General features: G+C 52.6%; 1 protein-coding gene across 1 annotated transcript in view; it reads left to right on the top strand.

The window, feature by feature from the left end:
* Positions 1 to 10,219, top strand: part of TLN1 (talin 1) — a 30,469-nt gene extending 20,250 nt beyond the window's left edge. The window contains exons 35-57 of the mRNA XM_008141924.3: positions 224 to 385; positions 622 to 762; positions 856 to 1,037; positions 1,230 to 1,362; positions 1,555 to 1,656; positions 1,745 to 1,915; positions 2,005 to 2,154; positions 2,265 to 2,366; positions 2,446 to 2,565; positions 3,293 to 3,439; positions 3,570 to 3,736; positions 3,840 to 4,023; positions 4,113 to 4,238; positions 4,338 to 4,454; positions 7,222 to 7,407; positions 7,528 to 7,635; positions 8,126 to 8,231; positions 8,429 to 8,553; positions 8,662 to 8,787; positions 8,898 to 8,960; positions 9,071 to 9,253; positions 9,385 to 9,513; positions 9,642 to 10,219. Of these exons, the coding sequence (XP_008140146.2) occupies positions 224 to 385; positions 622 to 762; positions 856 to 1,037; positions 1,230 to 1,362; positions 1,555 to 1,656; positions 1,745 to 1,915; positions 2,005 to 2,154; positions 2,265 to 2,366; positions 2,446 to 2,565; positions 3,293 to 3,439; positions 3,570 to 3,736; positions 3,840 to 4,023; positions 4,113 to 4,238; positions 4,338 to 4,454; positions 7,222 to 7,407; positions 7,528 to 7,635; positions 8,126 to 8,231; positions 8,429 to 8,553; positions 8,662 to 8,787; positions 8,898 to 8,960; positions 9,071 to 9,253; positions 9,385 to 9,513; positions 9,642 to 9,767 (3,156 nt within the window). The 3' untranslated portion in view covers positions 9,768 to 10,219. The remainder of the gene's footprint in view (positions 1 to 223; positions 386 to 621; positions 763 to 855; positions 1,038 to 1,229; positions 1,363 to 1,554; positions 1,657 to 1,744; positions 1,916 to 2,004; positions 2,155 to 2,264; positions 2,367 to 2,445; positions 2,566 to 3,292; positions 3,440 to 3,569; positions 3,737 to 3,839; positions 4,024 to 4,112; positions 4,239 to 4,337; positions 4,455 to 7,221; positions 7,408 to 7,527; positions 7,636 to 8,125; positions 8,232 to 8,428; positions 8,554 to 8,661; positions 8,788 to 8,897; positions 8,961 to 9,070; positions 9,254 to 9,384; positions 9,514 to 9,641) is intronic.
* The last annotated feature ends 2,427 nt before the right edge of the window (positions 10,220 to 12,646 follow it).

Genomic DNA, 12,646 nt, shown 5'->3' with positions numbered 1-12,646 from the left:
ACTCTCCTACGGACCCTATTAGAATTCCTCCATTAGTCTTCCTGTCTTTTATTTACCCCCTCCCTCACACCCTGTTCATTTTGGGTATCTCTGTCTTCCACATCTTTCCTAATTAGACTTCCAAAGGTATTACTCTCATCCCCCAACCCAAAGTGGCTCCTCCCTGAGTGTGTACCCTTCCCTCCTGCCCTCATCATGGCTCTTCACGTGTCTGTCTCCCCAGGTGCTCTCTGCAGCTACCATTGTGGCCAAACACACCTCGGCACTGTGTAACAGCTGCCGCCTGGCTTCTGCTCGTACAGCCAATCCTACTGCCAAGCGCCAGTTTGTCCAATCAGCCAAGGAGGTGGCCAACAGCACAGCCAATCTTGTCAAGACCATCAAGGTTCAGTTTGAATTCTCAGCCTTTCCCTGACCTGTCCAGTCTTCTTTCCCCAGAGTCCCCCCACCATCATTCCCCCAGGCCTTTACCAGATCCCTTCTTCCTGAGCCCAAGCCCTTTTCTATTCTTACTGGTCATTACCCGCCTGTGCCCACACCTCTAAGCCCAGGAGGGAGACCTGGGCTTCACCTCCTTTGCCTGTAATCCGTCCTGAGGGCCTCCCTGTCACCCACTTGCAGGCGCTAGATGGGGCCTTCACGGACGAGAACCGTGCCCAGTGCCAAGCAGCCACAGCCCCTCTGCTGGAGGCTGTGGACAACCTGAGTGCCTTTGCATCCAACCCTGAGTTTGCCAGCATTCCTGCCCAGATCAGCCCTGAGGTGAGGCAACGTGAAGGGAGGACTGATGGGCCAGCTGCCACCTCATCTCCTTGGGAGTCATGAGACTCACCTCTCTCCTCCTCCTCTTCCCAGGGCCGGGCTGCCATGGAGCCCATTGTGATCTCTGCCAAGACAATGTTGGAGAGTGCTGGGGGACTCATCCAGACAGCTCGAGCCCTGGCAGTCAATCCCCGGGACCCTCCACGCTGGTCAGTGCTGGCTGGCCACTCCCGAACTGTCTCGGACTCCATCAAGAAGCTTATTACAAGCATGAGGTATTGAGGGGATGGAGAACCGGTGTGATGGGGGATATGCACTGTGGCAGAATGGAGGGGTGGGTGCTGAGATGCCATTAGATGGGACAGTGTCCGGGACACCTGCTGTCGGAGTCAGAGGATACGGGGAGAGATAGGCTAGCTTTGTTTTAGGGGATGTTCTTGGTGGCAGAGCCTGTGATGTATCTGCAGGGACAAGGCTCCAGGGCAGCTGGAGTGTGAGGCGGCCATCGCAGCTCTGAACAGCTGTCTGCGGGACCTCGACCAGGCTTCCCTTGCTGCCGTCAGCCAGCAGCTTGCTCCCCGAGAGGGGATCTCTCAGGAGGTAAGGGAAGCGGGTATGTGAAAGGTTGTATCTGAGAAGAGAGAAGACAGGGATTCAGGAATGGGCTTCACTGAGACCTCAAGAGGCTGCAACATGCCAAGGGGAGTTAGTTTGGTATGGAAGGAAGCATGGGGTCTGTGCGAGCAGAGGATCCTAGTCCAGGTCCCAGGCTAACGTCCACTTCCTCTCCAGGCCTTGCACACTCAGATGCTCACTGCAGTGCAGGAAATCTCCCATCTTATTGAGCCACTGGCCAGTGCTGCCCGGGCTGAAGCCTCCCAGCTGGGACACAAGGTATCTGGGGAGACACGTGGGAGCTCCGGGGGTAAGGTGGGAGAGGGTGCCTGGCCCAGCTGACCACCATCCCAACCCCTGGCCTCAGGTGTCTCAGATGGCGCAGTACTTTGAGCCACTCACCCTGGCTGCAGTGGGTGCTGCCTCCAAGACCCTGAGCCACCCACAGCAGATGGCACTCCTGGACCAGACTAAGACCTTGGCAGAGTCTGCCTTGCAGTTGCTGTACACAGCCAAGGAGGCTGGCGGCAACCCCAAGGTACTGAGGGCTGGGAGGGAGGGGCTGCTAGTTAGTGGTTAAAGCAGCAGGAACAGGACCGCCCTCCACTCACTCCCTCTAACCCACAGCAAGCGGCTCACACCCAGGAAGCCCTGGAGGAGGCTGTGCAGATGATGACAGAGGCTGTGGAGGACCTGACAACAACCCTCAATGAGGCAGCCAGTGCTGCTGGGGTCGTTGGTGGCATGGTGGACTCCATCAGCCAGGCCATCAACCAGGTTAGCGTCTTGGGGTGCCTGTGGGCACTGAGGCTACCCTGGGCCAGGGTTCCTGAGCACAGTGGCAGAGACCCTGACAATCTTTCCCCTCCCCTCATTCTCCCCCTCAGCTAGATGAAGGACCAATGGGTGAACCAGAAGGTTCCTTCGTGGATTACCAGACAACTATGGTGCGGACAGCCAAAGCCATTGCTGTCACCGTTCAAGAGATGGTGAGTTTGGAAGAGTGTAAGAGGACTGCCCTCGGGGAGCTGAGTTTGGACCTAACTTCACCCTTTCCATTATTACCAGGTAACTAAGTCCAACACCAGCCCTGAGGAGCTGGGCCCTCTCGCTAACCAGCTGACCAGTGACTATGGACGTCTGGCCTTACAGGCCAAGCCTGCAGCAGTTGCTGCTGAAAACGAAGAGGTAAACATGGAAGCAGCTGTGACCTTCCCCCTGCTCCTCACAGAGAACCCCACTGGCATGTCCATTGTCCCCGTCATGTCAGCCTTTGTGGCTGTCGTGCCCACAACTCCCTCTAGTCTTTCATAGAACGATGAACACACCCTCAGGGCCATTTCGCTAAAGAGCCATCAGAGCTTTGTGTGGGGACAGGTTCAGAGCCTTCGGGTACAGGGATGGGGGAGACAGCCTGGGATGTAGGATTTCCCAGTCTGCTGTTGTTGCCTCTGCCAAACCTCTTCTGGGCCTATGGCTGCTGCTCTGTTCTGCTGCAAGTCTGTGTGCCCTTCTCAGTTCTTCCTTGTTGCAGAGCCATGAAGCCCTTCCTTCCCTAAGCTCCTGGCTTTCCAAGAAAGCTAGTAATTGGATCTCAGCAAGACACACCTAATCCCCACCCCAAAACCCTCCACAACCACATAGGCCAAGTTGTAATCCATGGCCTTGTGATTTCAAATGCCCAGCATAAAGTGCTTCTCCACTCCTCTTCACTGCTTAACACCATCCTCACCAGCCGGTACCCACGTGCTATTATTATCCATGTGTAGGAGGTGACCTCCTGTCGAAAGGATATGAAACAGGAAAAGTCTGTGCTGCGATGCGTGTTTTCTTAGGTACTTGGTGACTCTTCCAAGCACAGTGGAAACGTCTGTGCCTCTGGTAAAACCCATCTCCCTTCTCCATCTGCTCACAGATAGGTGCCCACATCAAGCACCGGGTACAGGAGCTGGGGCACGGCTGTTCTGCTCTGGTCACCAAGGCAGGCGCCCTGCAGTGCAGCCCCAGTGACGCCTACACCAAAAAGGAACTCATCGAGTGTGCCCGGAGAGTCTCAGAAAAGGTGACAGCGCTCATCCATGCAGATTGGGGACTGGCCTCCAACCCTGCAGCCTTTCCCAGCCTTCTCCTCTGTGCCTTCTCCCAGGCACCCAGTGACCAACCACAGTCACCATGTGACGCCCCTCCCCTAGGTCTCCCACGTGCTGGCTGCACTCCAAGCCGGGAATCGTGGCACCCAGGCCTGCATCACAGCGGCCAGTGCTGTGTCCGGCATCATTGCCGACCTGGACACCACCATCATGTTTGCTACAGCCGGCACACTCAATCGCGAGGGTGCTGAAACTTTTGCTGACCACCGGTGAGGAGGGAATGGGGTCTCAGAGGGGTAAGGTGGGATGAGGCCTGAAGAGGCTCGAGGGCAGGGGACCTGAGGAGAGCTGACTGGGCTGGGCCTCCCTCAGGGAGGGCATCCTGAAGACCGCGAAGGTGCTGGTGGAGGACACCAAGGTCCTGGTGCAGAATGCCGCTGGGAGCCAGGAGAAGTTGGCACAGGCCGCCCAGTCCTCTGTGTCCACCATCACCCGCCTCGCTGATGTGGTCAAGCTGGGTGCAGCCAGCCTGGGAGCTGAGGACCCTGAGACCCAGGTATCCACCTAGCACCCCTAATTCTGGTCAGATCCACTTCCCGTTCCCCCTTTTCCTCCCACAGACCAGACCCTCTGTTCTCCCCGCAGGTGGTGCTCATCAACGCAGTGAAAGATGTGGCCAAGGCCCTGGGAGACCTCATCAGTGCAACGAAGGCTGCAGCCGGCAAAGTGGGGGATGACCCTGCTGTGTGGCAGCTCAAGAACTCCGCCAAGGTTGGAGAGAACGAGCACAACCCCAGGAGAGGGAATGGATCAAAGTGCGCCCTCCTGTTCCTTAAAATGACCCCCTCCCCACTCCTCTGACACCCCTAGGTGATGGTGACCAATGTGACATCATTGCTCAAGACTGTGAAAGCCGTGGAAGATGAGGCTACCAAAGGCACACGGGCCCTGGAGGCAACCACAGAGCACATACGGCAGGAACTGGCGGTGAGCACGCGTCCGGGGCTGCAGGGCCTCCAGTCAGAGAGGGATCGTGCGAGACTGAAGCTGTACCTCACGTGTATTCACAGAAATGTAAACAGTCATACACATTCCCCTGGCTCATCGCCAAACTTCTCAAGTGAGCTACCCTCAGGGCTTCCCCTCCTCACCTTTGTACTCCTCAGCATTTTACACCTGTCTTCTTTCACCACCATCCTCCCACTTTCTCCCGTCACAGTGGCCTATTTGCTGCATTTGAGTGTGGTAATGAGCCTCTCTTTAGAATTCCTTCTTCCTTTGGCTTTCGGCACGCTAGTTTTTCTCTAACATCTCTTTTGTAGTCGTCATTGCATCACCTTCAGCCTAGTGAACGAAGAGGCCGTCCCCACATGGTACAGATAGCCTTCTTCCTCTGTTCTCCTTGGCAAATTCAACCGCTTTCATTATTGTCCTCTAAGAAGTTGACTTCCAATTCTGAGGTTAGCTATTTTCAACGGCCTGGTTGACATTGGCACCGGGGTGCAGTGCCTTCCAGCCAGCTCTTCCTGACATGCTGCTTCCTTCCTGTTGATGGTGGTAACAACCTCCCAGGCATAAGATTCCCTCAGTCATCTTTGACTTCACTGCCTTATTCACCATATCAGGCCATTGCCAAGTCCTTCCAACTACCCTTCTCCATTCTTTCTTCTCCAGGCCCAGTCAGCACTCACTCAGCTTCCTGCTCGCCCTCCCTCACTGGGGCTGCTCCATCCGTTTTCACGGTCTCCCTGCCTGTAGTCTCTGGCAGTTTCACCTCTCCTACTCATCTTTCTCACTTCTGAATTCATCCTTCTGATACTCTGTTTTCATCTCTAATTGGAGATGTCCAAATTGAAACTTTTCCCTTTCTGCCTCCCAGACCTGATGATTCCCTTGTCCTTCCCATCTCAGGAAATGTCACCTGTTAGTAACTCAGTTCCTAAAGCCAGAAACCCAGCTTTAATGTTTTTTTCTCTTGTCCCCCACATCTAAGCCCATTAGCAAGTCTTGTTAATGCTCCCTCCAGATCTCATTGTCTCTTTTCCTCATCTCTACCACCACCACCTCATCCAAACCATCATCAGTCCTTAGTTATATTTATGCTATAGCCTCAGTCTCATCGCCCTGCTTCTTTACTCACCCCCCCCCCCCCCCCACACACACACACACACAAATTCATTTTCTCTACACGGCAGTCAGAATTATCTTTTTAAAATATAAATGTTATCATGTCACTTTACTACTGAAAGCCTTTAGTGACTTCCCTGGCTTCTGTGGTGGATTCACACTCCTTACTCGCCATGGCCACCCCTGGCTCCTGCTGACTTCCCCAAGCCCATTCTGTCCCGCTCTTCTGTTCTGTACCCCTCTTCCACTCTAGGCCCTTGCACTTGCTTCTCTCCAGCTTTTTGAACATTTGGCTCCTTTCAGTCCTTCAGGCTTCAGCTTCAATGTCTGCTCTTGAGAGAGGCCTTCCCTGATCACCTATCTGCAATAGGACCTCTTTTTTTTTTTTTAATCATATTTCTAAAAAATATGTTTTTATTGATTTCAGAGAAGGGAGAGGGAGAGAGAAATAGAAACATCAGTGATGAGAGAGAAGCATCAAGCGGCTGCCTCCTGCACATCCCACACTGGGGATCAAGCCGGCAACCCGGACATGAGCCCTGACAGGAATCGAACTGTGACCTCCTGGTTCATAGGTCAATGCTCAACCACTGAGCCACACTGGCCAGACAGGACCTCATTTTTATTTCTCATCACAGCATCCGCCTCCTTTCCTTCACAACCCAAATCTCAGTCTTTAGCATTTCTGCTTATTTACTTACTTTTTTATCTGTATCCAGAACTAGAATATAAACTGCATCATAATAAGGACCTTGTCTATCTTTTTCCCCATTGCATCCCTAGCACCTCACACAGAATCTGCCACCTAGCTGATCTCTAATAATTGTTGGAGGGACGCATAATCAAAATATTTCTTATTACTTTTACATATTATGTAAAATTCTAAGTTCCTTGGTCTGATATTCAGGCCCCAACACCCTTTTCTCCACCATCTATGTAGTCTAGACCAGCAGTTGCCAACCGGTGGTGGTCCGCGGACCAATGGTGGTCCATGAGGTTCGAAAGGTTGGCGACCGCTGGTCTAGAACCAGCCTTAATACTGTCCCACTTGATAGCCTGGGTATTCACAGGCTCCATTTACCTAAAATTCTCTCTAGTCAGAGAAAAGGGGGCCTTTGAGACAGGTTCAAGGGGTTTGCCTGGGACAAACTGCCACTGCCCATTTCTGCTCTGGTTGCAAGCCTCATGGGGTTCCTTAAAGTTTAGTAGATGCATGCCTGTGGGGGGAGGGAGAGGGGGAGGAGGAGGGGAAGGTGCAGGCATGCTCCCAGGAGGGAGAGCGTGCACCTCTGGTACCTGTATCTCTTAGGACCCCAGTTCCTTCTTGCCCTACCTCAGCCACTCACCCCTTCAAGGCTTCTCTGCAGTTTAGGAATAAAAACTCACCTCAAAAGCTGCTTCCTTAATTTCAAGCAAACCCTCCCCAATCACTCCAGTCAGAAATGATGACCAGCTGCCTGCTATTATATTAGCCATCAATGTGTGAACTTCTCCCAGGACTTGACCTACAATAAGTACTCAGCGATGCTTGTTGAGTGAACACTGGGATGAATGAACCAGATTACCTAAGTGGTACATTGTCTTACAGTCTCCCTGTAAACTTTTTCTTCTTCTTCTGTTCCAACAGGTCTTCTGTTCCCCAGAGCCACCTGCCAAGACCTCTACCCCAGAAGATTTCATCCGAATGACCAAGGGCATCACCATGGCAACAGCCAAAGCTGTTGCTGCTGGCAACTCCTGTCGCCAGGAGGATGTCATTGCCACAGCCAATCTGAGTCGTCGTGCTATTGCAGATATGCTTCGGGCTTGCAAGGTAGTAACCCTGGCAGTGAGGCAGCTTTAGGGCAGAGCATGGTAGGGGAGAAACTACAGGGGTTTGGGGGACCTGAGGCTCTTTGGGATCCTAAAGTTACCATGTTACTCTGTGGTATAGGAAGCTGCTTACCACCCAGAAGTGGCCCCTGATGTGCGGCTTCGAGCCCTGCACTATGGCCGGGAATGCGCCAATGGCTACCTGGAACTGCTGGACCATGTGCTCCTGGTAAGGAGGAAGTTTCCTGCTCCTCACACCAGCTTCCTGAATGCACAGTCCTCGCCATATGTCTCAGACCCAGCTCTCTAATAAGTCTCCTCCCACCCCATCATCCTGTTTCCCAAACCTGTTCTTATTTCCAAGCCTCCATTCCACCGGGGCCCCATCATTCTTAGCTTCTGTGGTTCTCCCACTCACCTCTTCCTATTTTTTTTCCTTATCTCCTTTGTTCCCATCTGACTTCCTCCTTCTCTACCTTCATCATCTCTTCTTTCTCCTCATTTCATCATTCTCCTGCTCCTTGCCAGCCGGTGAGTGACATGCAGCCTCTGTCTTTACCTCGTGTGCAGAGCGCACCTGGGTAGGCAGTGTGGTGTTTGAGGGCTGTGGTGTGGAGTGGTTTAGGGATGGTGACGGGAGCCCACGGTCTGCCCCATTTTTAGGTCGGAGTAGAAGCTAAAATCTGATGCTCTCTGCTCCCTGTCCCTTTCTTCCCCAGACCCTGCAGAAGCAAAGCCCAGATTTGAAGCAGCAATTGACAGGACACTCAAAGCGTGTAGCTGGTTCAGTCACTGAGCTCATTCAGGCTGCTGAGGCCATGAAAGGTGAGGGGTGACCAGGGGCAGGGAGCAAAGGGAGACCTTTGTCGTGGGAGAGCCTTGCTTCCCGGTTGGACTGCTCTGCGCTAGCCTCTGCCACTAGTCCCCACAGGTACCAGGGGCCTGGTGATGCTAACCGTGTTGCCCTGTGCCACTGACCTCCCTGCTCTGGCTTCCCCCTTCCTTCCCCTTCATCCCTCCAGGAACAGAGTGGGTGGACCCAGAGGACCCCACGGTCATTGCTGAGAATGAGCTCCTGGGAGCTGCAGCCGCCATTGAGGCTGCAGCAAAAAAGCTGGAGCAGCTGAAGCCCCGGGCCAAACCCAAGGTCAGTCCCGCTCCCTCCCTCTGCCCTACCCTCCTAATGGCATAATGTCCCCACCTTCGACCCCCTCTGACTTTGCATCTCTCTCTGAAACCTTTGTCTCCATTGCAGGAGGCGGATGAGTCCTTGAACTTTGAGGAGCAGATACTGGAAGCTGCCAAGTCCATTGCAGCAGCCACCAGTGCCCTGGTAAAGGCCGCGTCAGCTGCCCAGAGGGAACTGGTAGCCCAGGGGAAGGTAAGTACTTCGATACCTGGAAGTACCGGGATAGCGGCAGCTTTGTAATGGGAGGCTTTTACAGGCATGGAGAGCACAGGTCTCAGCAGGCTCTCCTCCTTCCTCCACAGGTGGGCGCCATTCCCGCCAACGCACTGGATGACGGGCAGTGGTCCCAGGGCCTCATTTCTGCTGTGAGTGTACAACACCCACTAGGTCCCTCTGAGCTGGAGAGGCTTGACAAGGCTAGAGAGGGGGTGGACCAGGGCAAGAGGCACATTTTAATCCTGTCTCCTCACTTTAGGCTCGGATGGTGGCTGCAGCCACCAACAATCTGTGTGAGGCAGCCAATGCAGCTGTACAAGGCCACGCCAGCCAGGAGAAGCTCATCTCCTCAGCCAAGCAGGTCGCCGCCTCCACAGCCCAGCTCCTTGTGGCCTGCAAGGTCAAGGCTGACCAGGACTCTGAGGCAATGAAACGGCTTCAGGTGAGGAACCTTAACCCATCCCATTGTACCTTGGGCTGTGCTCCTTTAAATTGCACCCTGAAGACATGCTTTTCTGTGGAGGGACTCTCGGTTGGGAACACCACCTGAATTCTCAACCTCATGCTGCCCAGGTTGCCGGCAATGCAGTGAAGCGAGCCTCGGACAACCTGGTGAAGGCAGCACAGAAGGCAGCAGCCTTTGAAGACCAGGAGAACGAGACGGTGGTGGTGAAGGAGAAGATGGTCGGGGGCATTGCCCAGGTGAGCTCTGCCCGGGCGCTGGGAGGGACACCGTCAGCAGGGCAGCAGCGTGGCCTGTGCTGGTCCCAGCTACCCTGTACCCTACGGCACACACTCGCTGACCTGAGTTCCTGATCTCCATCCCTCAGATCATTGCTGCCCAGGAAGAGATGCTCCGGAAGGAACGGGAGCTGGAAGAGGCGCGGAAGAAGCTGGCCCAGATCCGACAGCAACAGTACAAGTTCCTGCCTTCAGAGCTTCGAGACGAGCACTAACGCAGCCGCTTCTATTTAACGCAGACCCAGCCCAGAGACTGTGCCTGCCACTACCAAAGCCTTCTGGGCTGTCGGGCCCGACCTGCCCAACCCCAGCACTCCCCAAAGTGCCTGCCAAACCCCGGGCCTGGCCCTGCCTGGTCCTGCCGCACATCCCCTGTCCCCTCCCAACTCCAAGTGCCTTCGTGCCCTAAGGCCCCCTAAGTGCCTGCCCCTCCCCAGAGTATTAACGCTCTAAGAGTATTATTAACGCTGCTGTACCTCAATCTGAACCTGCCAAGGCCCCAGCCCGTTCCACCCTGCCAGCAGCTTCTGGCAAGTCCCCATAGCCTCAGCTCTACTCGTCTTTTTTTGATACTATCCTCCTTCTTGCACCCCCAGCTACCTATGGGGGCTGTGGGGTCAGAAGCCTCAAACAGGTCATGCTCCAATAAAGGTGATTCTGCCTGCGACTCTGCCTGGCTTCATGAGGAGATGGGAGTTTCCCCCCGAAAGCGGGGAGAGAATGGGATTGAGTTCTGCCACCAGCTTGATCTGACTCGGGAATGGAGTGGAACAGACGATGGCGATCTGCCCTGTGAGGCCCCTCCCTCCTCCTTGCACCCAGGTCCCTAAAGCCATCCTAGTCGGGAAGCTGTCCCTGAGAAGTCATACTCTGTTGTCCCCTGTTTCACTGGCCAGCACCTGTGTCTGTCTTCTGTGGCAGGGACAGCAGCTGCCACGGTGCTTTGTGGCTACCAGGGACACTCTGTCCTTCATAACTGCTCAGAGTATGTGAACAAATCCAGCCTTGGCCAAATCTGAATTTTCAAAAGCTAAAAATAATAAGCCTATAAAATACAAGTATCTGAGCCTAAGAGAATTATGGCCACAGGTTGGGTTGAGGCATTTAACAAGCAAAAAAATCCAATGGGGCTGCCTTAGGTAGGTTCTGTTGACTGGGTTGGGGCACTTCTAGCCCCTCTGAGGTCTTGTCCTACTGCCTAGATTAGAACACCAGAAGAAAAGGATCTGAAAAGGCTTGACCCAGGTGTGAGGCTGTCTAGTTAGGAGCAGAGCTCCCCTAGTGGCCAGGCCGGCGCTGGTAGCCCTGTTCCAGCTGATCTGGAGGTTCAGTGGAGGAGGTGGTCCAGGAGGAGGGAGGTGAGAGATGGGAGCTTCCACTTCCTTCTGCACTCGCCCCCTCTGCCCACACTGCCTGGACTACCTGGCAGATCCTGTAGGAGTGCCACTGTTCTCATGCATGATTCTGGAACCAACCCTGCTGCCCAATATGTTCCCTTGCTTCTCCTTCCAAACAGAACACAAATACCACCCATCTGCTGCTCCTCGGGGCACCTTTAACCTTCCTGAGGCCATGGCATCTACTCCCACCCCATTCGAGTCAGTATAAAGAAGACAGAATCACTTTGTCCTCCCCAGGGCAGCCCGTTAAGGAAGGTGCCAACTTCCTACCCTTGCTCCTGTCACCTGTGATTAATTCATTCAATATTTACTAAGCCATGCCCGTGCTAAGCACTGGAAAATAGAGATGTATTATCACCTCCCTGACGCAGGGGACTGGCAACTCCAGTACACACTGCTGTGGCCCTCTAAGCCCAGATTCAATGTCCTAGCATAGTGAGTTGAGGATCTTTGAGCTCAAATCCCTTCTCCAACCGCCCCAGCAAGTGGTAGTCCAGACTGGGAACTCCAGCTATGAGCCCAGGACAGCTGTTCACTCCTGCTACCACTTCCCTGTCATGTTTCCACGTCCCCAATCACACACTCTCACTAGTGATGCCTTGGGGAGTGAATTGAGTACCCATTAAACCAGCAGTTCTTAAAATGTGGTCCTCAGGCATAGGGGTCCCCACGACCCTTTCAGGGATCCCATAAGGTCAAGATTATTTTCATAGTAATACTAAGACATTCTTTTCCTTTTTCAGTGTCAACATTTGTACTGATGTTGTAAAAACCTTAGTGGGTAAACTGCCGTAGCACAAATCAAGACAGTGTACTAATAGTCATCGTATTCTCACCACCATGCACTAGCAACTTAACAAATAAATGCTAGTTTCACTTAAGAACGTCCTTAATGAAGCAGTGAGACCTTATTAATTTTATTAAATCTTATTCCTGGAGTAACAAGTCTTCAATATTCTCTGTGATGAGCTGGGAAGTGGGCATAGAGCTTCTGCTAGACACAAGAGTATGACTAAGTGTCTTGAGGAAAGCAGTTTGTTGAGCTGTGAGCTGAACCAACTGCTTTTTTTCATGGAACTCCCCATTGACTTGAAAGAATGACCATGATTATCAGACTTGGGTAGCAGGCTGACCTTTTCTCAAAAAGGAACAAAGTGAGTCTGCCAATTCAGAGAAAAACCTGACAGTATTTAGTGCCAATGATAGAATTGGAACTTTCAAGTAAAAATTCGAATTTTGAAAACCTGTATCTGCTACCACGAGCTTCACAACATCCCAAAACTTGAAACATACTTTCCTGTTGAAACCACTCCTGATATTCAGAAATGTGATTTTAAAAAAATGATAACATATACTCAAATGTGTCAACATTTGCATAGCTCAGTGAATCAATATTTTCCACATGACCGATGCATGATGTTACAAAATTATCCCTGGGTAAAACCACCCAAGTGCAATACAGACCACTGGACTTTAATGTAAAATAGGAAAAAAGGCTATTGATATGGTTTCAGGCTCCACATTGCACCTAACCTCTGAGAAACTACCATTTGTCAAGTGTTGGTGTGAGAGCAAGAATATCCACAAATACCTGAAAAGGCTATATATATATATATATATATATATATATATATATATATACCACTCTCTTTCTCACTATGTTTCTGAGTGAGACTAGATTTTCTTCATATATA

Source organism: Eptesicus fuscus, chromosome 15, assembly GCF_027574615.1.
Source record: "Eptesicus fuscus isolate TK198812 chromosome 15, DD_ASM_mEF_20220401, whole genome shotgun sequence".
Classification (NCBI taxonomy): domain Eukaryota; kingdom Metazoa; phylum Chordata; class Mammalia; order Chiroptera; family Vespertilionidae; genus Eptesicus; species Eptesicus fuscus.
The sequence above is the reverse complement of the archived record's forward strand: the minus strand, read 5'-3'. Positions and strand labels throughout refer to the sequence as shown.